Genomic DNA, 25,875 nt, shown 5'->3' on the forward strand with positions numbered 1-25,875 from the left:
ATGATCTCATTGGATGCTATTCACTATTCTCATCAGAGTCATGGTTACAAGTGTTAAGAGTTCATCATGGCAATTTGATGTCTTTCTTCATCTTATTCTCCCATGATTACAGTGAGAAGCAAGACTTTCTTACTTTACCTACCCTGCTATCACTAAGAGCTGGACCAAAAGTATTGGGTGTTTTTTCACTTGGTTTTTTTAAAAAAATGTTCTGAACATGTCTGATATACTATGGGGGTTTGTCAGGTGAAAGAAGCGACAGGAATCTTATCACCTTAATAACTGTGTAGAAGAGAAAATTGTATCAGGTGTTGCTTGTCATGCAACAAGATAACAAGTAATATCTCTTGACATTCCCACTCCTGCACAACCATTAAAGGACATGAGCTCTATCTATTCTTTCCTCTGGCAACCCTACATTACAACTCCTTTTTAGTTATTTTTAATATTGCATGCAAAAATATTTTATTATTCACTTAATCACTTTTGAAAAAACCCATTTGCCTTCATCAATATCATTATACAATCTAAATCCAATGATGAATGTATCCAATTGTGTGATTCCTGATTGTGTTTCCATGTAACTCTTCCAGGAAGATGCCAATACCTCGGAGATTAAGATTGTCAGGGGAGGTCCTGGTCTCGGTTCCACCCCCCGCCCCGCAAGTGCAACTGGTGGGGACAAGAGACAGGGCTTTCTCATTAGTGGCCCCTTGTCGGCAGAACTTCCTCCTCAATGAAATCAGGTCAGCCCCCCCCCCCCGACCTTCAGAAAAAAACTTACAATGTGGCTGTGGGACCAAGCATTCGACCAGTAATTGAAACAGTGCAATAATGATAACAAATTAATGTGATTGACAAATGGACAGGCCTTGGATTATGATTTGAATGTTGTGATTTTAATTGATGTTTTAATAATTGATGTTTTAAATTGTTTGTATTTTAATTGTATTTATTTTTGGACTTATATGTTGTTGGCATCGAATTGTTGCCTGTTGTAAGGCTGTCCTGAGTCCCCTTTGGGGTGAGAAGGGCAAGGTACAAATGTGGGAACTAAATAAATAAATACCAGGGAAATTAGATCCCTGTTTCCTCTCTAATATGAACATTTACATAGTGTTTTCCAGTATTTTCAAAATAATGTCTGCAAGTCCTCCACTTGTCATATAACGTATCTTCACAAAGCCTATAAAGTCATTTCTTATTCCTGCAGTTTCAAATTCAATGTATCTTACTGAGAGTTCATCCAAATCTGCCAAAATGGAGAAACATTATGATACATTGCATCTTTTAACAATTTTTTTACTATCTTGTCACCACAAATACCTATTACTTCATTCTGTATTTGAGGACTAGTTTACTGGGCATTCATAGTTGCAATTTCAAGATGGCTTTTCAGGTCAGTGTCTCCTGATCTGGCGTAAGATCTCAACAAGGCCCTGAAATTACCATCATTGTGCAAAGGTTCTTCACGGGTAATAGGTCCTGAATCATTGCTCCCTCTTAAAGCCAGTTCTTGTCAGCCATGAAGGACAATCATTTTCACAATTGTCAAAAGTCTCTCTGTTTTTATGCTTTCTTCTTATTTCCTTTATCATGACGATGGATTACATCAAGATGTTTTTTAATGTGAATTAGCATGTCAATTTATGGTGACCTCATTGATTTCTGATGGTGTTGACTGAAGACTTGTATTGCATCTTTCCATCACACAGACGGTTTAGCAACCAATGCATCAAGCTTCCAATGACCACCTTTACCTGCAACTTCTCCTCCAAACACCACACAGTGCTTAAAGAGTGCAACTTGCACATGAAATGAGTAGGTTAACCAGGGAAATCTGTTGAACTATTTGGGTTGAAAACTTAGGTACCTCTTCTTATCCACAAGTAACATATATCCTGGCAATGGATTCTGTGGATTCTGTACTAATTGAGCTTTCATGTGGTCATCAGAAACAGTCTTCTTCATTTAAAGTGCAAGATCTAATAATGATACAGCTTCTTGTCTTTGCTTCTGTTCCATGTTTCTTTGGCAGAGTTTGGATTAGATAAACCAGTGGTAGACACTTGTTTCCTCAGTTTTCAGCTGCAATCTAGGTGTGCATGTTCTAGGGTCTGCTGCAATGGTTCTCATTGCTTTGATAGACATTTAGGCATCTTCTGGAGTCAGTTACAGCAATGAACAGGGGTATAAGTCTCAGGACAGCAACCCAAGTTAGCAGATAATTGCACAGTAAGACAGCTGTGTTCAAAATTACCCATAGCTGCTTTCATGCCTTCCTTTTATACGCCAGTAGGAGGAGCAAGAAGGCGGATGTAAGAGGGAGCTCTGAAAGGGGAGAGAGCAAGAGAGAAGAAATGTGACTACTTGCAGATGTTTTAAAATAATATTTCAAAAAAACAGAGAAGACTGGGCATCTCCCTTGAGTTGTCCTTCTACAGATATCTGCTGACAGGTAAAGATTTTTCCCTTCTTTACCAGATGGTTCTATCTCTTTCCCTACAAGAAATGTGGAGGCAAAGAGTTTTTATTCTTTTATATTTTATTCTTTTTCTGGTCGTAGCTTTTAATCACTGGCAAGACATATTGACTGTTTCTCTTTTAACTTGCAATAGGAAAAAGGAAGAGAGAACGACCTCCCCCAGGCAAACAGAATGGTAAAGCAAGTAAACTGCTAAAGAAAGGAGAGGTTTCTCCAAAGGACGATTCTATATCTGGCCTTCCAAAAAGACGGTTTCATAAAAGACTCATAGTAGCCTTTTCCAGTCCTCTAATCCGACAGTTGCTGCTTTCTATGCATTCATATTTACATCATAAACATGGAATTTTCATTAACAGAGTGTTAGTTGAGACTGGAATAAGGCCTCTTATTGGAAATCACGTGTCAAAAAGTGGGACAGTTTCCACCATCACAAATTGCCTCTCTAAGCCTCAGATAAACTTTTTGGGGAAAACTTATCAGTCACACCCTCCCGAACAATATAACTGGCAGGGCTGTGGCGCAGGCTGGTTAGCAGCCAACTGCAACAAATCACTCTGACCAAGAGGTCATGAGTTCGAGGCCAGCCCGTGCCTGCATCTGTCTCTGTCTCTGTTCTATGTTATGGCATTGAATGTTTGCTTTATATGTGCAATGTGATCTGCCCTGCCCTTCGGGGTGAGAAGGGTGGAATATAAATACTGTAAATAAATAAATAAATAAACTGGTACGTTTTGAGAAGGGTAATTTCGTCTTCATTCCATATCATTTTTACTCTGGTAGCAGGTGGTAAAGCTCTCTCAGAATTTGTTTCAAGTATTCCAGTTTTACAGTTTCCACATGGAGGACTGTGTAAATCACTAATTGTAAATCCAACCTATATGTCCAAATTAAGAAATCCTTTTTTAATCTAATGTTTTAAATAAATCCAAGGTTTGTCACCATCCACGACCGGTTTCGACTATGTAGTCTTCCTTGGATTTATGTGGAACATGAACTCTGGTTGTCATTGGATTCACAAACCTTTAATATAAGAGTTCTGCTTTCTATGAATGTATGTGTGTTTGTAACACATTGATTATATTTTGGTTTAGAGATGTGTATTTTGAAGCATTTAGTATATTTTGAATCTCTATAATCCTTGTCTGTATATTGAATGTTCTATGACTATAGCATATATAGGAAATACTGTCTTACAGTTTAGATTACATTCCTGGTTATAGTGGCCTCTTGCCTTTGCATTTTGGGGAATCCCTTCTCTGTACAATTCAATTACTGGTCAAAAATAAATTGGATGAATTCCAGCAGACTTCCTTGCCTATGTCTAGAGGAGCAAGTCCAGTGTGACCACAAGTCATCATGGGTAGTGGCTCTAAATAAAGGAGATGGCTAAAACTGGCATTCCTTCACAATTTTTGAATGATCTAGGGCCTAGGGCAAAACAAGTGCTCATGTAACGCACCCTATGCTCAATTGGACCTAGCAAGTATAGATAGGCCTTCTGCCACAAAATGAATATTCATTTAGAACACTATCTGTCTATTCCAGTTCCGTTACCCTTAATGTGATGCCTCATGGGTTTTGTAGTCCTGTGCCTAGTGTCACCGTGACAGATGAGGATGAAAACATGGGGTTTTTACAGCCAGAGCCAGAGTTTTTCCAGATGCCTGAGGTTCTTGTCCAAGAACCAATTAAAACTGACCTTGATCAACGCTCACCTCCCTTCGCTAGAAAGCAATCCTTCTCGGCAGATAGGGGAGTGAGAGAGAGAATTCGGAGGAGTGCCCGAATTGCTGCTAAGCAAGAGACTGATTAGCTATGTTTCCCCTGGGAAAATCCAGTGAGTCTCACACCTGCAAGTTGGGTTTCGTTCCCTGTTCTCTAGGGAAAGTGAACGCTGGACGCCCGTTTGGCGGGAAATGAGACCCAGATAAAAGTATCGGGCTCTGTTGATTCTTTGCGGAGATAACAGCTCAGCTTCGGGAGTGAATTCCATGTTTCCAGCCTAGTGTGGACTTCGCTAAGCCCACAATCCAGTTTCCTTGCCTCGCCTGCTCAAGTCTCCAAGAATTGTCTCGCTTTGTCCTTAGCCACGGATTTTGTTCTTAGAATCAAGTTTTAGACTACCTTGCCTCGTTTTGAACCACGGACCTTGTTTCCTAGATTCAAGCCTTGTTCCCAGCTTCCTTGTGGATTTAACCTTGTGCCTTGGAAGACTTTGGACAATTCCCCTCACTATTGCTTGGCAATAGTGAGTGTTTCGGTAATGGATTTTATCTTTGAACTCTAATATCATTTATTGGACAAACTATTCCTGGACTATTTTAGACCTCATTTGAAAGGTCTGTTTCTGGACTATATTCTCTACTTGCTTTTATCCTTCTTATATATTTCCTTAATAAAGATATTAGATAGTTTTATTGGCCTCCGTGTCTGGTTCTTGGTGCTCCGCTGCCTTGGTGTGTGACAGTTTGTCTCCGCCACCCCAAAGCACCAAGCAACCTAGGCCAATATGTCGGTGACACCAGGAGCCGGAGCGGCCGCGCCGCCAGGCAACTACACCATTTCCCAGGATGAGTTTAACCGGATCCGAGACAAAATCCGGGAGCAAGAAGGAGAGATTCGGGGCTTGAAGGAGCGAGGAGCCCGTCTCCCTGCTTTGGCTTTGCCAAACAAGTTCTCCGGGGAAGCCTCCAAAGTTCACGTATTCCTCCGCCAGTGTATGGCGTACCTAGAAGCACGCCACACGGAGTTCTCTCGAGAAGATCTCAAAGTGGCGTGGATTTACAGTCTCCTAGATGGACCTGCGGCCACATGGGCAACAGCCCTCTACGATGCGGGCTCCGCGTACCTGGCTACCGCGCAGCAATTCTTGGCTCACCTACGAAATACCTGGGGAATTGAGGATGATCAAGAGGCGGCTGGCCACAAACGGCCTTTTTCAAGGGGACAGACCGCTATCACGGTACATAGCCGAATTCCAGGTGTTAGCTCAAAACACCGGCTGGAATGACATAGCCCTCAGAGGACAGTTTCGTGAGGGTCTCAACCATGAGATGCAGGAAGAAATCTCCAAGGTGGAACCCCCAGACTCCCTTGAGAGACTCATTGCCCATTGCTTATGGGCGGAAGTTCTCCTCGCCAATAAGAGGCAGTGGCTCCGGGGCCAGGGTGGAAGAGCCGGATCAAAACCCCCTTCCACCGCCAGCATCCAGCCTCGCCCCGTTTGGAGACCACCGCCACCAGGCCCCAATCCCTTGGGAAGCGAAGACGAGCTGATGCAGCTGGGCAACGTGCGCCCTAGGTTGGATGTGGCAGAAAAGGCCCGCCGACAGCGTTTGAACCTATGTTGGTACTGCGGGAATGGGGGCCACTTCGCCAGAGAGTGCCCAGCGAAGAAGAAGCCCCCTACCCGTTTGGCGGCGGCGTCATCCGCGAGCGCGGAGACTACTCAGGCGGCTGAAATGAAGCCGGCGGGGGAAGACAGCGACCGGGTGTAGATGGGCTCGCCAACCCGGTCAAAGATTCCACTCAAGAGCCGCAAACGGGAGTCCTTTTCCTTCTAATGGTCACACTGTGGTCAGTCAAAAAGGGGCCCGTCATGGTCCATGCCATGATAGACTCTGGGGCAACCAACAACTTCATTGATAGAGACTATGCTAACTCACTGGGATTACAATACCATGATTTCAAGAATGCCCGGGTGGTGCAAGCCATCGATGGCCGCCCCCTGAAGACGGGACCAGTAAGCCAATGGACCGAGCCCACTCGGATGTGGATAAGGGAACATATGGAAGAAATCTCTTTCTTTGTCACCAAAGTCCCCCACTTCCCCGTGATTTTGGGAATCCCCTGGCTGACTCTCCATGACCCAAACATCTCCTGGTCTAGCAAAGAACTCCAGTTTGCTTCAAAATACTGCCAGAACCATTGCCTAGTAGCCAAGATCTGCCAAGCCACGGACACAGAGCCCATCATTACCCTGCCCAAGAAGTACTCAGACTTCTGGGACGTTTTCAATGAGAAAGAAGCCGAGAAATTACCCCCACATAGACCTTATGACTGCACCATTGATCTCATTGAGGGGGCCCCAATTCCGCGAGGACACCTCTACTCCCTGACTGAACCAGAGCAAGAAGCTCTCAGGGAATTATTGGAGACAAACCTCCGCAAGGGGTTCATCAGACCCTCTCAGTCCCCGGCTGCATCTCCAGTGTTGTTTGTGAAAAAGAAGTCAGGGGAACTACGTCTTTGTGTGGACTATAGGGCTCTGAACAATATCACGAAGCGGAACCGCTACCCATTGCCGCTAATCTCGGACTTGTTGGACCAACTTCGAGGAGCCAAAGTTTACACCAAGCTGGATCTTCGCGGGGCTTATAATCTGATTCGCGTGAGAGAAGGAGATGAATGGAAAACGGCTTTCCAGACCAAATTCGGATTATACGAATTGCTAGTTATGAATTTCGGTTTATCAAACGCACCCGCAACATTCCAACATTTTGTCAACGATATCTTCCAGGACTATTTGGACCGCTTTCTAGTCATATACTTGGATGATTTTTTGGTGTATTCAAGGTCACAAACAGAGCATGATCAACACGTCAGGATGGTGCTGCAACGCTTGCGAGACCACGGATTATATGCCAAGTTGGAAAAATGTGCCTTTGATTTGAAAGAAGTAGACTTCCTGGGATACCGCGTCTCGCCACTAGGGATGTCCATGGATCCGGCGAAAGTTTCAGCCGTGTTAGAATGGTGGGCGCCAACTAACAAAAAGGAAGTACAGCGCTTCTTAGGATTCGCTAACTATTACCGTAAATTCATTCCAGACTTTGCCTGCTGGACAGATCCAATCACCAGTTGCATCCGAGGGAAACGGCCGTTCCGCTGGACAGAGCAAGCTGAAAAGGGGTTCCAGCAGTTAAAGCGATTATTCACAACCCAGCCAATTCTTCAACACCCTGACCCAAACACCCCTTTTGTTGTCCAAGCAGATGCCTCTGATGTGGCAGTGGGGGCCGTGTTAATGCAGCCAGTGGGAGAACATCTCCACCCTTGTGCCTATTACTCCCATCAGCTAACTGCCCCAGAGAGGAACTACACCATCTGGGAAAAAGAGCTCCTAGCTATCAAGGTAGCCTTCGAGAATTGGAGGCACTGGCTCGAAGGAGCCAAGTTTCCAATTGAAGTCCATACTGACCACCGGAATTTGGAGCACTTAAGGACTGCCCGGAAGCTAAACCAAAGGCAGCAATGCTGGGCTTTGTTCTTTGAACGTTTTGACTTCCGGATCCATTATGTGACTCCTGCCCAGACCAAGCAAACCGATGCCCTATCACGGAAGCCGGAATATGCAGCAGGGCGCAAAGACATTCCAGAGACCCAATTGTTGCAACCCGAGAACTTTGTCATACTCACGGTGGGAAATACCAAATCCACTTCAGCTGAACCAGCCTCAACTAGTACAAAATCCACATCCACGGACTCTCTTTCTACCCAGGGAGATCAGGGCCAGTCAACAGACAGACGCCTGGGCCCAAGAACAGATCCAACGAGGACTACAGTTCCCATTTTCACTTAAAAATGGATTATTATGCTACAGGAATCATGTTTATATTCCTCCAGGGGCCGGAAGGGAAAAGGCTCTCAGCCTATGCCATGACAGCAAACCTGCTGGACACTTTGGACTGTTCAAAACCATGCATTTGATCTTGCGGGATTTCTGGTGGCCCAGGATTCGCAAGGACGTAGAACACTATGTTAATTCTTGCCCTACATGCCAGCGTTCCAAGACACGAAGGGAAAAACCTTCAGGACTTCTGTATCCCCTTCCCACCCCCTCTCGGCCTTGGGAGATAATTTCAGCGGATTTCATCACGGACCTACCACCGTCCTTTGGATTCACCACAATCCTAGTGGTGGTGGACCTTTTTACCAAGATGGCCCATTTCATTCCCTGTGAGGGGCTCCCCACAGACAAAGAGACTGCAGACCTATTCCTTCAGCATGTATTCCGCCTACATGGCCTGCCCAAGAGTCTAGTCACAGATCGAGGATCTCAGTTTACCTCTAGTTTCTGGAGGGCCCTTCAGAAACTATTGGGCATTGACTCTCGTCTTTCCTCAGCTCACCATCCTCAGACGGATGGGCAGACTGAGCGCACTAATGCCACTCTGGAACAATATCTTCGTTGTTATGTCAACTACCAACAGGACAATTGGGCATCCTTATTACCGCTTTCAGAATTTGCATTTAATAATGGTGTCCAGAATTCAACCAAAGAAGCCCCGTTTTTTGCAAATTACGGCTTTCATCCCCGTTTTTTCCCTCCCGTTGTGGAAACCTCAGAAGTCCCAGCAGCGGAGAATTGGCTATAGGAACTCACAGCAGTGCAAGAACTCCTGCATCAGCAACTTGACCAAGCCAAGGAAGACTATAAACGTCATGCCGACAGCCATCACCAGCCCGGGCCCGAGATCAAGGTAGGAGACCGGGTTTGGTTGTCCACTCGCTTTCTGCCCTCCCACCGCCCCTGTCGGAAATTAGATGCCCGCTTCATTGGCCCATACACTGTGGTGGCGCAACTTAACCCCGTGACTTTCAAACTTCAACTTCCGCGCTCCATGCGCATTCATCCGGTGTTCCACCGTTCCCTCCTCCTTCCGGCGGATGGGGTCTGCCCCGATGTAAACCGGCCACCCCCCGGCCCCACTTTGGTGGACGGGGAAGAGGAATTTGAGGTCCAGGACATTTTGGATTCTCGTATTCATCGCCGTCGCCTTCAGTATCTGATTGATTGGGTGGGCTATGGACCGGAAGAACGCTCTTGGGAAGACGCTTTCACTGTCCACGCTCCTGACTTAGTCCAACGCTTCCACCGGACCTACCCTTCCAAGCCGCGGCCCCGCGGATCTCGGGGAGCGGGCCCCGTTGGGGAGGGGCTTGAGGGGGGGGATAGTGTGATGCCTCATGGGTTTTGTAGTCCTGTGCCTAGTGTCACCGTGACAGATGAGGATGAAAACATGGGGTTTTCACAGCCAAAGCCAGAGTTTTTCCAGATGCCTGAGGTTCTTGTCCAAGAACCAATTAAAACTGACCTTGATCAACGCTCACCTCCCTTCGCTAGAAAGCAATCCTTCTCGGCAGATAGGGGAGTGAGAGAGAGAATTCGGAGGAGTGCCCGAATTGCTGCCAAGCAAGAGACTGATTAGCCATGTTTCCCCTGGGAAAATCCAGTGAGTGTCACACCTGCAAGTTGGGTTTCGTTCCCTGTTCTCTAGGGAAAGAGAACGCTGGACGCCCGTTTGGCGGGAAATGAGACCCAGATAAAAGTATCGGGCTCTGTTGATTCTTTGCGGAGACAACAGCTCAGCTTCGGGAGTGAATTCCATGTTTCCAGCCTAGTGTGGACTTCGCTAAGTCCACAATCCAGTTTCCTTGCCTCGCCTGCTCAAGTCTCCAAGAATTGCCTCGCTTTGTCCTTAGCCACGGATTTTGTTCTTAGAATCAAGTTTTAGACTACCTTGCCTCGTTTTGAACCACGGACCTTGTTTCCTAGATTCAAGCCTTGTTCCCAGCTTCCTTGTGGATTTAACCTTGTGCCTTGGAAGACTTTGGACAATTCCCCTCACTATTGCCTGGCAATAGTGAGTGTTTCGGTAATGGATTTTATCTTTGAACTCTAATATCATTTATTGGACAAACTATTCCTGGACTATTTTAGACCTCATTTGAAAGGTCTGTTTCTGGACTATATTCTCTACTTGCTTTTATCCTTCTTATATATTTCCTTAATAAAGATATTAAATAGTTTTATTGGCCTCCGTGTCTGGTTCTTGGTGCTCCGCTGCCTTGGTGTGTGACACTTAAGAATAATATATACCAGAGCGAGGTTTGAACAACTCAGTATTATTGTGCAAACTGGTTGCTACTGTAACATCCCAAGAAATGAGAGATTTTGTGTTTGGGGAGAACCAATAGTGGAAGATATTGAACATTTTTTGATTGATTGCCCAGCATATACTGAACTTCGATACAGATATTTACATCATTACTATCTAATTTTAGGTCCCCCAACAGAAATGATCTTATCACATTCCTTTTCCAAGGATGAGAAAGATCCACCATAATCAGAGTAAGCCTTTTTATCCTGAAAGCTATCAAGAAAAGAGCACATTTCCTGAAAGAAGAATCAAGAAAATAAGATTTTGACACCAAACAGAAGGTCAGCTGCTGTCCTCCCATCCTTTCTGCCTTGTTTTTATTTGTGTTGTACTTTGAAATGGTCATATGACTGGTCGAATAACTAAATAAATAAATAAATAATTTCAAAAACCAATTAAAGATAATTACATTGATAAAAAACAAATGAAACTATATAATAAAATCTATGTGTTCTATTTGTACCCAAAAAGTTTATTGGAATCAGAGATACAGCATTTTGAAAGATCTCATACATATATTTTCACTTTAAATTGGAATATCTAAACATCAGGATCTATGTCTGTAAAGGACTAAGAACGACTAAGGTTCTTTCAGGCAGGGGGAATCTTTTTATCCCACTGCTGCCACCAATACAACCACCAAAGACTCAGAGAGGAGATCTTTTACTTTTTTTTTCTTCTGCTATCTTTTTCTGTCTTTTGGTGGCCATTTTCCACTACCTCACGATTTTCTCTGTGAGCGATCTTAGGCACTAAATTAGGGATGTTACACAAATCCCCCCGCTTGCCACCACTTGGTAAAGGACTAAGAACGACTAAGATTCTTTCAGGCAGGGGGAATCTTTATATCCCACCGCTGCCACCACTTTGTAAGGAGCTAATCACTGTTGCCACCAATTGTAAAGATACAACCACCAAAGACTCAGAGAAGAGACCTTTTACTTTTTTTCTTTCTTCTTCTTATTCACTTTAGATGGTAGGGTATGGTTTATAATATATGCGACAGAGGCTTAGATGTTGGAAGAACAATAACAAGTTTATTCAGGCACAGAGCTTAGCGGTTACAATGTTGTTCTCACTTGGTTTTTTTTTATTAACAGTTACAATACTAGCATGAGATGAGTCAAACTCCCTAAAGAGTCACTTCGTTTACTTAAAGTAGTTAGAACTTCTTTCTCTGCTACTTTTAAACCGCAGTCACCCCTGTGATATACGATCACAGATTCTCTGTTCCTTACCAGGACACAGACTACATTAAATAAGTCACTAAACTCTTATTTTAAACTGACTCAAAATGAACAATTGAGTCTCCTTGATCCCCTCAACCTAGGATCAATCTTCCCTGTGCCTCATCAGAGCACAGACTGAATCCCTTTTTTAAATGCTGCACTTCTTCAACAAAATGGCAGTTGGCTCCGCCTACTTCTCCGTGGCAACCAGCCTCTGAGTACTGAGATGCAATAACTGTAATACTTTCCCTTTTAAAACACAAACCCACAATTAAACAAAACATCTGTAAACCAAAAATTGGTACTTCATTACAATGTCCCACACATATTATTACATTTTTAGAAACTACATAAAATACATTTAATCTGGTACCTAGTTGTTCAAAAATATTTGATAGTGTAGGAGAAATTAAAGTATAAACTTTTAAAGCAAGCACACATTATCATAATTGTTTTATACTTAGAAACATTGGACATTGTTTATCTTATGGAGTTTAACCTGGGAAGTCCAATTCTGATGTCAGTTTCAGTGTTTTCACATCAAAAATGTTGATTAAACATTTGTGATGTCAAAACTTGATCACTTCTGCTATGTAGGCTATTGCTGTTATTGCAATGTTAATTGGTGGTTATTGCAGATATTGCAATGTAAATTGGAGAAAAGGTGGTTATTGATTAAAGGTAAAGGTTTCCCCTGACGTTATGTCCAGTCATGTCTGACTCTGGGAGTTGGTGCTCATCTCCATTGCTAAGCTGAAGAGCTGGAGTTGTCCGTAGACACCTCCAAGGTCATGTGGCCAGCATGACTGCATGGAGGGCCGTTACCTTCCCGCCGGAGCGGTACCTATTGATCTACTCACATTGGCATGTTTTCGAACTGCTTGGTTGGCAGTTTGCTTTTAATTACTCTGATTTTATCTGCTTGGATTTTAATGTATTGTCCATTATTTTATTTTGTGTATCGTTGGAATGTTTTAAGTTTTTGTCAAATATGTTGTGTTGTTGTTCGGGCTTGTCCCTGTTGTGAGCTGCCCCGAGTTCCTTCGGGGAGATGGGGCGGAATATAAAAATAAAGTTTATTATTATTATTATTATTATTATTATTATTATTATTATTATTATTATTATTGGCAGAAGCTGGAGCTAACAGCGGGCGCTCACTCAGCTCCTGGGATTTGAACCTGCGACCTTTTGGTCTGCAAGTTCAGCAGCTCAGTGCTTTAACACACTTCACCATCAGGGCTCCTGTAGGTATTGATAGCGTGAATAAATGATCAAAATTTGGTTGAGATAGTGCTTGCAATTCTGAAAGAATTCTAATTTTGCTTCTCATAGGACTTAGAACGGGGATATATGTGGTTGACTAGTTAAAATTAATGAGTAAACTGAGTTTTTTTTTAAAAAAAATGAATTTTTTTCCGAGAGGGGGGGTGAACCCATAAATGTCCTCCTTGACTATGGGCTTGGTGATAAGTGCTCTTGTGAGGCATTTGTTACCTATCAAAATTCCTAGTTCTATTCCCAAACTAAAAAATGGAGATTATTTTAGGCTATGTACTTTATCATTGTCTCTTTTTTATTCCAATCTGTGCTGACTGAATCTGGTTTGGGCTTTAATCTTAACATTAAAGGATTCATCTAATATTATCAACCCATTCAATAGAATAGGTTCAACATTTGGGTTAACTCCTTTAAAGTCCAGACCAGTGGTTTTCAACCTGTGGGTTCCCAGGTGTTTTGGTCTACAATTCCCAGAAATCCCAGCCAGTTTACCAGCTGTTAGGATTTATGGGGGTTGAAAGTAAAAACATCTGGGGATCCACAGGTTGAGAACCACTGGTCCAAACTAAAACCCGGAGTAGATTCACTGCCCCACCATCATGAAGCTAACTACTACTGATTCCCATGCCAAGTCTAATCTAATTATGTAGATTACATTTTAACTGCTATGGTGCTGTACATGGAATCTGTTGCCTATGAGTCAGTTTCTTCCTGGTGTTTAATGGAAGAAGCAGAAAAACTGCCATTTTTTTCTGCAGTTTTATGGGATAATATCTAGACTCATTTCTTATGGCTTGGAGCTACTGCGTTTTCATTTCAGCTGTCACAGAAGGAACTAAAATATGTTCATACAGAGAGCTCTTACTATGTGGGACAACTGTGGATATTTACAAACCACGTTGTTTCTCTGAGTATGAGCAACTAGTCTAGAATTACAGAGCGGATTAAATGAGTCAATAGGGTATCCCGAGAGGTCAGCCTGTGCCCTCAAGGTGCTTCTGAATGGGCGTAACCTGCATATGTGTCTGACAGACTTGTCTGATACCAGGAACCTGTTGTGCAAACTTTACTTTTGAAATTAGTCCAGTCCATTGACAAAAGGCTGAATAATCCAAACCTTCCTGTTAGATGTGCAAATGAAATGTTAACAAAAGGTGGGCGATCTCCCCACTTGATGGTCTGATCTGAGGTCAAGCAAGGGATTAGTCCGATTTTTATTGTCCATGCAAGATAAGCATCTGAAAGTCCCTTAGGGCAGGAAGCCCAGCCATCCGGTTCGCGTAGCAAAGGCAAATCCTGGTCACTTCTTATAATTCTTATTATAATATATATTTTATAATAGGAAAGGGAAAGGGGACATGCAGGACTGCACAGGGAAGTCCACAGGATCAGACCACCAGCCCCCCACCCAGTCATTGGTTCAGTTCATTGTCCTTGCAGAGAAATATGAAATTAAAAGAAATATGGGCTTTCAATGGATATCCGCAGGGGAGGAGGGACATACGGTCAAAGCCGGCGGGGAAGGGTCTCCGCAGTGGGGACAGATAGCCCGAGGCATCAGAGGACTTCTGGATGACCCTCACTCCATGCCTGCATGCAGTCCGATCCTCTGCAGTTTGAATTTCATTGAGAAAAACAGCCCGCACTGAGGGAATCTCCGGTTTTGACAATCAGCTGTTTTCCTTTTTTTTAACTGGTCCGATCTTGACGCTGGTGGTGGCCCTGAGACCAGGGGGTCAGAAAAGTTATTTAAATAGAAAATGGATATTCTACATGCAGTTTTGGGAAAGTTATGACTCAAAATGTGCGCCCACCATGTTAAGTAATAGCAGTTCCGTTCTGGAGGGAAAAGAGAGAGGGAGTCAGGAAAGACATACAAGATAACCACTGTGAGAAAGCTGAGCTAGAAGGAAGTGATACTTTTTATTTAGGGATTTGATACATTGTCGGGGGTTAGTAGAAAGGGTTTTTTAAGCTGCTGCTGAGACATTTTTCATTCATTTTTTCTGATTCCAGCATGGTTCCTGCAGCTCTGTGGAACTCCCTGCTACAGGTCAGATTAGGCTGAGTGCAGATGGCCACTGTTCGACCACAGAACTTTAAATGCAACGAGGAAAAGAGCTCCTCCACATGGTGTGGCTGTTCTGTATTGGTATATGCTTTAGAATGTCATGCAACCATTTTAAAGGAGTGCAAAACAGACCTAATCATCATGTAAGGTTTTGATCTAGGGCCCTTCCATACAGCCCTTTATCCCATAATATCAAGGCAAAAAATCCCACATTATCTGAGTGTGGAGTCAGATAACCCAGTTCAAAGCAGATTGTGGGATTTTCTGCCTTGATATTCTGGGATATAAGGCTGTGTGGAAGGGCCCCTAGAAATGCTTCAGACTTTCCAGACAATTTTTCTTCATACTGGAGATAAATTAGTGGTGAGTCTCATGAATTACTAATGTGAGCTGGTGTTTCTGAAGATTGAAACACCTTTTCCTAGCTTCTTCTCAAATATATGCAGGGACTTGGGAATGTATCCCCAAAAATAATCCCCTCCACTTTCCCACTAAGGTGATATTCATCACTTACTTAGGCAATCCCTTGTAATTCGAGGATGATGGTCCTCCATGTCTTGGAAGACGCCTGTGCATGATTTTTTTTAATGTGTGGAGGTCGGTGCATGACTGGTCAACACACAGTCTTCACAGATTGAGGTTCCAGCAGTGGTGTGATTAACACAACGAGAGTGGCTTCTCAGTCTGTTGCAGCCTTCTTCCGCCTTCACAGCCGTTGTAACATGTACCATGTTATCCTCCGCCTGCTCCGCCATTGAGGTCTTTGGGTCTTCGGATTGTTCTTGGTCTGGATCCTCCCCTGTGGCCACTCCTGGGAGTGTGTGACTCCCGTGGTTGTGCCCTCAGGTTCATTGGAACACGCAAGCCCCCTCACCACGTCAAGGTGACAATCAACTTAGGTAGGTAAAATAAAGGTTTTCCCCTGAAGTTAAGTCTAGTCATATCCAACTCTGGGTGTTGGTGCCCAGTTCCATTTCTAAGCTGAAGAGGCAGCGTTGTCCATAGATGCCTCCAAGGTCAGCATGACCGCATGGAGCGCCGTTACCTTCTTGCTGGAGTGGTACCTATTTGCATGTTTTCAAACTGCTTGGTTGACAGAACCTGGGGCTAAAAGCAGGAGCTCACCCCGCTCCCCGGATTCAAACCACCGACCTTTCGGTCAGCACATTCAGCAGCTCAGCGGTTTAACCCACTACACCATTGGGGGCTCCTATTCATCAACCTAGTAGAGGTAAATGCCAAAGAATAACTGCAAACATATCCAACAATATAAACTGGGGAGGATGGGGAGGATGGCGGGAATCCAAAAAAAGTCTTGTGGCACCTTAAAGATAACATATTGACTTTCATTTATTTCAAACAATATCACCAGACACATAAACATTGCCTTTGCCAAGTGCAATCCTGTACATGTTGTCATATGAAATGTGTGGGAAACACATATAACCCTGGACATTTCCATGGCCCCCTACAACCCCCAACTCTAAATCTTGATGATGTTGCAAGTATGGCAGAAAAACAAACTATGTCTTTCCCAGACAAGATTTTCAGGAAACATTCCATGTGTGTGTGTGTGTGTGTGTGTGTGTGTGTGTGTGTATATATATATCAATCAAATCCATGAATTTTGATATATGCTTCTATGGAGGGGACTCCAGAGGGACATAAATTGGTCTCTGGGTCCAAGGAAATTGCCCATCTTTGATGTAAAATATTAATATTATTATTCACATGCACAGATTTAGTGCTAAGTTGAGAAAACAAAGGCTTGTGTGTGATAACTTTGTGACTATTGCTCCTAACAGGAAATTTGATCAGGCAGCTTCCTAACTGGCAAAAAAAAAGATCAGTTTCCTTTTTTAAACATGGCAATATTTGTACAGTGGAAATAAGATTCATAATGAAGAGGATGTAGGTGGAGTGATGTAATTGCTAACTATGATTAGCAATCAGGTTTAAAGTAATTGTGGGTCTGGACAGTTTTTTTAAAAAAAAATCAATATTCCATTTTCATTGCATAATGCATTTATAGTGTTTATTCAAAATATAAACCAGCAAAGTGCAAAAAAAGTACTCAGAATAATAATGCTTTTGGCTACAGATGATGGAGAGTTGCCTCCCAAAATATAGTAGTTGAAGTCACTGCACTACAAACTTTGAAGTATTTTGTCTCTTTCTTCACTTTGTATTCAACACTTTTATTTTTCTTTCTTCCCTTTCTGCCTTTATATATCATTTCAAAAGGTTTTACAACCCTCTCAGGGCTTACACATTTTAAAAGAAAACAAACCACAGCAAACATTTACGTACAGTCAGCCATTAAGATAAACGAAACAATTGAAAATGATAATTTACACCAAATTTAGATTAATCAGTGGAGACCAACTATAAACATTAAAATATTTAGGGCATGTTTAAAGGACATCAGCAATGAAGCACTTTATTAAAGAGAAAGTCTTCATTGGTGGGTTGTTATTGTTGCATGCCTTCATCGAGGACCATCAAGGGAGTGAAGGTACCATCACCAGGGGCTTTGAGGAAAGAGGCAGCCTTTGTTTTCTTTGTTGCCTCTGGCTCAGCTCCTGGAACTCACTCCTTGCAGAACTGAGGCCCTGTGACTCTGCGAAGCCAGGCCCAGCAAGAACACCTGCCTGTCTCCAGAGACTGGGGCATAAAAGGACCACGCCTGTGGGGGTCTCAGCCATCAAGGGCCTCCACCATCTTGCTCCCTGGGGGAGCAGGGAGGGTATATAAAGCAAGGGTGAAACTCTGGTGGTGGGGGAAGAGAACTAGGTTAATTGCTGTAATAGCAAGTTTTATGCATATGTCTTTGATGTTTTTATAGTTTTAATGGTTTTAATCTACAGTTGTATGTATTTTATTTAGATATATGATATATTTTTATATATTTGTAAGGCATTGAATTTTGCCATTTATTATGTTGTAAAATGCTTTGAGTCCCCCAGGGGTGAGAAAAGCGGTATAGAAATGTAGTTAATAATAATAATAATAATAATTGGAAGAAGAAGAAGAAGAAGTCATTTCTGACATAGAGTGACCCTACATTGAACCATCACGGGGTTCCCTTTGTTGGATTTGTTCATTGGGCCTGCCTTTGCCTTCTTCTGAGATTGAGGGAGTGTGATTGTCTCAAACTCATCCAATGGGTTTTCTTGGCCAAGTAAGGATCTGAACCCTGGTCTTCAGAGTTGTAGCCCAAAGCTCAAACTATTATGCCATGCTGGCATTCTGTGGACACCTAAAGAAAAGGCCCTGCCTCTGTTACCCATCAGCTCAATGGTTGTCCTTTGAACACTGCCTTGCTTACCTGTCTTATAGCTCAGGCAGGCTTATACATATGAAGACCTGATGTGTTTGTGTGGGACTGGGTCCCTTGTCTTATGAGCTGATCATTGATCGTAATAAAGTGAACTTGAACTTGATATGAAGGCATTCCTTCACAACAAAGTACTTCTTTCTGTTCTCATCTCTCTGTTCCCTGGTACATAGACAAACACATATTATATGCATAAAAGAATTCACAGAGACATTCATTAAAGAGATCCTATTTTTCATCCTCTGCTTGTTTTTAAAGAAAGTGGCTGCCTCGTGATAGATCCAGGATCTCAATCTAGATCCTCCCAAACAAATCCCAAAACTTTATTCACTACACAAAACTCATTTTCAATAGGTATGTAGTATAGGTCTAAATATATTTGCTTATGGTATGACATCCATTCCATAACCAACTCTAATCACTGGTTTTTCCCTAGCAGTTCAAAAATCCAGGTTTTACACTCAAGTGATGTAAGTGTCTGTGTAAAATCTAAAAACAAATTTCTTTCCAATTTCCCTATAATAAGGCAGATTACGGCATAACTGAAAATCCACATATTCAACAAAGACCTGTCCAAAAAAAAAAACCCCTCTCAGTTAGTTTCTCAGTTAAATAAGTTGCTTTACATATACATACTGATGTATTCTATAAAAAGGCAACATCTACTCTTCAAGTTTCTTTTCAACATGCCTTTTAATACCCTGCATTCAGAAAGCCACGTTACAGAATTTTCCAAGTAGCTGTCTCTTATTTATTTATTTATTTATTTATTTATTACATCACTTCTACCCCGCCCTTCTCACCCATCAGGGGACTCAGGGTGGCTTACAGTATAAACATATACATCAGAAAAAACAGTTTACATCAGATTTAAAAAGTCTTTCAAACTTAAAAAATTACAATAAAAATTAAAATTAAATTAAAATTAAAATTAATTAATAAAAATTAAAACTATTATGTCTATTAATATAGAATGCTTATCACTTGCTAAGGAAAAACTATTAGCCAAAATGTCTGAGGACATCTCATGTGACATCTTATATATACAGGAAACACACAGAGACATCACAATGAGAAGACCAAACATTCTTGGAATGCAACTGGCTATGGAACAACCTCACAGACAATTTGGTAGTGCCATTTTTGTACGATCTGGTATAGCAATATCTGCAAAAAATTTTCCTTCCAAATTTTTTTAAATATTTTTTTTAAAATTATTTTTAATTTTTTTTGTTTCTGCAACCTAACATGAATGGGAGCCTAGCGCAGCCTAACATGGCTACCGCTCTCTGGCCAATCAGAGACTTCCACGATGGCTGAAAAAGGTGGGGGCTAGCGTCCTCCGCGTCCACGTGGAGGATCTCTTTAAAAATCCCCTCCCCAACTGAGCCAAGCCATTCTGGGCTATGATACCGAGGAGAGAGGGTGGTTCGCGCGCTCTGGGAAGCTGCTTGCTTGCTTGGGGGAGAGAGGGCTAAGTGACTGTTCTGGCTATAGGGGGTAGAGTGTCTGTCTGTTGTTGCTGGTCCGATATTGTGGTTTTTTTTTTTTTTTTTGGGAAATTGGCTTGGGGCTTGTGGCAGAGTTCTTGCTGTGGCTTTAGGGAACTTTTATTTTCCAAAGGACGTCTGCGTTCCTGCAAGTGCAGAGCTTGGGGTGCTTTACTTTTCTACTCCAGAGGGAGTCCCTTTGCCTTTCTGTTTTCTTTTTTGGAATTTAGCAATCACCACATCAGCCCTTGTTTGCAATCCTGAAAGGGGAGGGGGACTTGAAAATAATAGTTTCCAAAGGACGTCTGCGTTCCTGCAAGTGCATTGCTTCCCTCCCGCTCCGTTTGTAATCCCAAGCCCCCGGGCTGAGTGTTATTGCAGCAATCACAAAGATACACATTGTTTTCAAACCTAAAGGGTACATTGGAAGAAATAGTTTCCAAAGGACGTGGGGCACCCTCCAAGGCATTGCTTCCCTCACGCTCCATTTCTATTCCCAAGCCTGAGTTTTATTTCTGCAATCACAAAGTCAGACATTGATTTGATTCAATAGAGGGTCCACAGCAATTTATAGTTTCCAAAGGACGTTGCCAATCCTGTCAAGGCATTGCTTGGCGTGTGCTGCATTTCTAATCCAAAGTCTACACAAGTAGAAGAGGGACATTTACAGTGATAAGAACCCAATTGAACAGGAAATAAGACTTTCAAACCAGGAACAGGTTTCTTCAAATATTGAAAAATAGTGTATTATAAAAAGTTATGAAAATTCGCCAAAACTCATAGGAGACAGGAAACATTCTGCAATTTGTTGAGCAAAGAGTGTGGAATGTGTTCTCCCACTGTACCAAATTTGATGAGAATAGCTCAAGAAATGAGGGCGGGAGACCCCCCAGAAAGGTCCCCCCCCGGTTTCCTGTTTTTTGGCGATTGCGCATGCGTGTCCGCCATTTTAGAAACATTTTAGAAACATTACGAATTTTCAGATATATCCGAAAATTTTGGGTGAAAAATTAAGAAATAATTTCTATATCGAAGAGCCGGCACCCCCTACTTTAGAAACGAGAATTGAAACATTTTTTCCATCGATTGGACAAGCCTAGTGAACAACATTGAAATCCTATCTGTGGAACTGGATAGTTGCAGTGTATCTTCACTCTATAAACCACCTGGGGTTGATTTCTATTTTACGCCCCCAACCAATTGCCACAATCATGAAGCCCATTTTCAATAGCCATAGCTATGTCTGGGGCTATGATAAAGATGATAGAAATGGCGAAGCAGTTCTAACGTGGGCCGACAATAGTAGAATGAGCCTCCTTCATGACAGTAAATTACCACCATCTTTTAATAGCGGCCGATGGAAGTGTGGTTATAACCCTGATCTGATTTTTGTAAATGAAAGAATAATCCATCCATGCATTAAAAGGTTATTAAACCCGATACCCAATACTCAACACAGACCAATATGCTGCGTATCATATGCAGCTGTAACACCAAAAAGTGTCCCATTCTGCAGAAGATATAACTTCAATAAAGCTAACTGGACAAAGTTTACAGAGACCCTGTAAGCAGCTATTTCTGATATAGAACCTTCTATAGAAGGCTACGATCTGTTTGTAGAAGCTGTGAAAAGATCCTCAAGGCTCTCAATCCCTAGAGGCTATTGCACAAGCTACCTACCAGGCCAGAACGAAGAATCGCTAAATCAGCTACAGGAATATCTCAGACTATTTCAAGAGAATCCATAAGGATCCTCCGGTGGCCTAGGGGATAAAAGCCTTGTGACATCGGCTTTCCCAACGAGCCTGTCGGGGAGGAGTCAGATGGCGCCAGGTAAGGGAGAATTTCGCGTGAAGTTCAATGGAGATCTGAAACAGTTGTCTTATTTCATCACTAATGCAAAACACTTCATGGAAGATTATGGGGAACAATTCCCTTCGGAAAGAGCAAAAATCCACACTGTGGGGGCGAACCTGAAGAAAGCAGCCGCGGACTGGCTAATGCACATATATGATACCGGTGCCCCCGAAAGAGGTGCCTAGATGATTTTCTGAAAGCTCTCTGAGAGAGATTTGAGGACTCTCTGACAGAGGAGAGGGCAAAAACTCAACTCAAAAAGATATACCAGGGAAGCAAGACAGTGTCAGAATACAACCTGGAATTCAAAGCAGTGGCTGGAAGGATTAGGGACTGGTCGGAAACCACCAAACCGAAATATTTCAGGGCAGGCCTGCGTTCTGATGTGCTTGAATGGGCCTTGCACTGGGGTAACCCTGTGGACTTAGAAAACGGGATTATTTTGGCAGACCGAGTGGAGGTGGACCAACAGCAAATGCCTCGCCGATCAAGGGAAAGTGGTAGATTCAAGCCCCCAGCAAGAGCAGCAAGGCGCTTCTCCCCACACCATGGAAGATTGGCAAGCTGGGAGAGAAGAGGGGGTCGAGGTGCCTGTTTTTCCTGCGGCCGCGAGGGACATCGAGTGGCAGAGTGTCCGAAAGGAGCTGGCGCAGGAGCAAAAAGAGAGAAGCCCTGCAGTCAAAATTCGCCTCTCCTGCCGCCCAAACTGGCTAAAGGGAAAGCTGCCATGGCAACCGAAACAGCATTAGCTCCTGGGCAGCTCCCTGCAGAAGAGCTGGAGGGAGAAGGAATCCTGGAACTATCAGGAAACGACCGAGATCTGTTTTAGATGCCCGCAAACAGATCAAACCAGCAAAGAGTGACAGGAGTGAGTTGAAAAGGCTCAATTGTGACATTGTGAGAATTATGGTGAGGCTCCTGAACCCAGAAACAAAGGCCCATAGAGAGACTGATGCTATGCTAGATTGTGGGTGCACTCGGGGCCTAGTTACCCCTGAACTGGCCAAAAGGTTGGGAGTAAAGCCCAATCCCTTAAAGACACCAGTAGTCAAAGATGTTAGCACAATTGGGAGAAGCACGCATCTTTACCAAACTAGATTTGCGGGAGGCTTTTTATAGGATCCAAATCCAAGATGAAGACTGTTGGGAAACGGCTTTTAATTGTTATCTGGGCCAGTACCATTTCCGGACCATGCCTTTTGGTTTGTCTGGCAGTCCAATAGTGTTCATGCAATTCATAAATGAGATCTTTCATGATCTATTATATAAAGGAGTGATCATATACTTGGATGACATCCTTATATTCAATAGGTTGCTATCGGAACAGGTTAAATTGACCCGAAAAGTCCTGTAGATCTTGAGGGAGGATCAGGTTTATGCTAAACTTTCCAAATGTGAGTTCCACAGAACCAAATTGGACTATTTGGGGTTTTGGATCTTTACAAAGGGCCTAGCGATGGATCCCGCTAAAGTGCAGGATGTCTTAGCTTGGGAACCCCCCAAACCCGAAGACAATTACAGTGGTTCCTGGGATTTGCCAATTTCTATAGGCAATTCATCAAGAACTTTGCCAAATTGACTCTCCCCTTGACAGACTTACTAAAAACTAAAGGGAAAGGGGAAACTCGTAAGACAAAGACACCGGGCGCTAAGCTGGTCTGGACACCCGTGTGCCAAAAGGCGTATGAGGAATTAAAAAGGAGATTCACGAGTCAACCCATCTTGGTCCATGCCCAGTTAAACAAACTTTTTGTGGTACACTGTGATGCCTCAGAGGCGGCCTATGGAGCGATCCTGTTACAGGCCGATGAAGAAGGTAACCTAAAACCTTGTACATATTTGTCAAAAAAATTCACTGAGGCTGAGAAATGTTGGCACATGTGGGAAAAGGAATCCTTTGCAGTGAGATCGGCCCTATCCCACTGGTGCCATTTCTTAGAAGGAACGGATGTTCCATTTGAGATATGGACTGACCATAAAAATCTGCAGGCTTTATACCCCCCCCCCACCCAAAGGTTGAATGCGAAACAACTATGGTGGGCCCAATTTTTCAGCCGATTCAATTTTAAGTTGAAGTTTTTCCTGGGAAATCAATATCGACTGGCAAATGCACTCTCATGCATGCCCAAAGCAGACTATTCGGCCCTGGGCGAAGTCGGAACTGTGTTCACAAAGGAACAACTGGGATTGTTAGTAAAAACCTGAGCCAAAAGCAGGGAAAAACCGCCCCCTAGTGGCCAAACACAAGACTTGTCCCAGGAGATAAAATCAGCTGCCAATACAGACTCTTGGCTTCAATCCCATAGAGATGAACTGTCCCAGGAAGAGGACCTGTGGACTTATGGTTCAAATTCCTATGTGCCGGAAAGCCTCCAAGGGAGGGTAATGGCCCAAGCCCATGACTCCAAACTCTTTGGTCATTTTGGATTTACAAAAGCTTTAAAGCTGTTAAACAGACAATTCTGGTGGCCAATCATACGCAAAGATGTGAGAGACTATTTACAGGAATGCCCTGTGTGCGCTAAGGCCAAACAGAAGGTGAGCAAGCCCTCGGGTTTGTTGCAGTCTGTGGCAAATCCCTCAAATCCATGGACCGATATAGCTATGGACTTTGTTGTGGACTTATCCGATAGTAACGGTTTCAACACTATCTGGACTATAATTGATCTGTTTTCCAAACAAGCCCACTTCATCCCCCTTAAGAGACCCAACGGAACCTGAGTTAGCCAAATTGTTTCTGCCACATGTGTTTCGTTTACACGGATGCCCTGAGCGAATTATAAGTGACAGGGGCTCCAGTTCACATCCTGGTTTTGGAACTCCTTCCTGGGGATTTTAGGAACTGAAAGGCCCCTAAGCACAGCTTTCCATCCCGAGACAGACGGAGCCACAGAACGAGTCCAAAAGACCCTTCATCAGTTTCTCAGTTGCTATAGCACATACCAACAAGATCAATGTCCTTGCTCCTTCCCCTGACAGAATACTGCATTAATAATTCGGATCACGCCTCCACTGGAGTTTCACAATTTAAGGTTGTAGGAGGTAGGGATTTTCTGCCATTTCCTGCACAACAAAAGGACCCACCCACCGACATAAAGCCGGGAGACTGGGGAGAGAGGATTGCTGCCTTCGATGGCCTTCGATTCAGGAGGCATTGTGTTTGGCCAAGTTGGATTACAAAAAACATGTGGGTAAAAAGAGAGCAGCACACCCAGACTTTAAAGTGGGAGAGCTAGTGTACTTGTCAACCAAACACTTGAAATCCGCCCAACCATCCTGGAAACTGGGCCCAAGATACATTGGGCCCTTCCCTATCTCGGCCGTGATAAACCTTGTGGCAGTAAGATTACAGCTGCCTCATAGTTGGCACAAAGTACACCCTGTATTTCATGTTAGCCTGCTGAAACCACTGCTGAAACCAGTGCTGAAACCACTCACAAATGGAATATGCCAGATTCAGACCCCATTTCCATCATGGTGGGGGCATTTTAGACTCCAAGAGATCTTGTGGGAAACTGTCCTACTTGGTCCAGTGGACTTCAAGAGCCTTACATCCCGAGTGGGTGGTGGCTGAACATGTTAAGGCCCCCAGTCGATTCCCCCACAAACCTGGGCTCTAACTGTTCTTCGTTGTTGTTGTTGTTTTGTCACATCCTTTACCTCTCTCCACAGGGTCATCTTCGCGGAGGGGGGAGTCATGTCAGGATGTGAACGCCTAGCATTCACACCAGCTGAACTGTTCCTATCGTGCCAAAGCAATGGCGGTGGAGATAACCTAAATGATAAGGGCCATCTGGCTAGGAGGATTGATTTATGGCCTGCTCTGGTTTTCAGCCTGGGAAAAGACTATCAACAGTTTGGTTTTCTGCCAGGGATGGGAGGAAGGTCGTGGTGTCATGGACCATGGACTGACCACCACCTGATCAGGTTTAGACTTGCTGCGCCTCCTAACGTCCGCAGGGGTGGGGGACCTATTAAGATGGTCTGCCCCAGGGGGCTTATGGATCCAGAGGGATTCCTGACGGCTCTTGGGGAGTTTCCCGCCACCTCGGTTGGTGATCCTGTCGACGCCCTGGTCTCTTTTTGGAATGGGGAGGTGACCAGGGCAATAGACACGATTGCTCATTACCTCATCCTGATGAGTTCTAGCTAGAATCTTTGCCTTGTTAGCAAGCTTAGCTG

At 43.5% G+C, this 25,875-nt stretch overlaps 1 protein-coding gene and 1 long non-coding RNA gene across 2 annotated transcripts; both read left to right on the forward strand.

The window, feature by feature from the left end:
• The first annotated feature begins 2,035 nt into the window (after positions 1–2,035).
• LOC134298190 (uncharacterized) lies at positions 2,036–3,229 on the forward strand. Its single transcript, XR_010005135.1, has 2 exons — positions 2,036–2,458; positions 2,619–3,229. It is a non-coding gene; the product is annotated as an uncharacterized LOC134298190 (long non-coding RNA).
• Positions 3,230–8,898: 5,669 nt separating this feature from the next.
• On the forward strand, positions 8,899–22,442 carry LOC134298700 (uncharacterized). The gene is made up of 2 exons (XM_062979759.1): positions 8,899–9,444; positions 22,143–22,442. Exons 1-2 carry the CDS (start codon positions 9,109–9,111, stop codon positions 22,440–22,442), a joined length of 636 nt encoding a protein of 211 aa, XP_062835829.1. The 5' UTR covers positions 8,899–9,108.
• The last annotated feature ends 3,433 nt before the right edge of the window (positions 22,443–25,875 follow it).

The sequence above is a fragment of the Anolis carolinensis genome, chromosome 4 (assembly GCF_035594765.1).
Source record: "Anolis carolinensis isolate JA03-04 chromosome 4, rAnoCar3.1.pri, whole genome shotgun sequence".
NCBI lineage: Eukaryota > Metazoa > Chordata > Lepidosauria > Squamata > Dactyloidae > Anolis > Anolis carolinensis.

Excerpts from the sequence above, each read along its gene's own strand:
- LOC134298700 (XM_062979759.1), top strand. The coding sequence starts at position 9,109 with ATGCGCATTCATCCGGTGTTCCACCGTTCCCTCCTCCTTCCGGCGGAT. Across the intron at positions 9,445-22,142 it reads GGCTTGAGGGGGGGGATAGT|ACCGAGTGGAGGTGGACCAA; the intron begins GTGATGCCTCAT and ends TTATTTTGGCAG.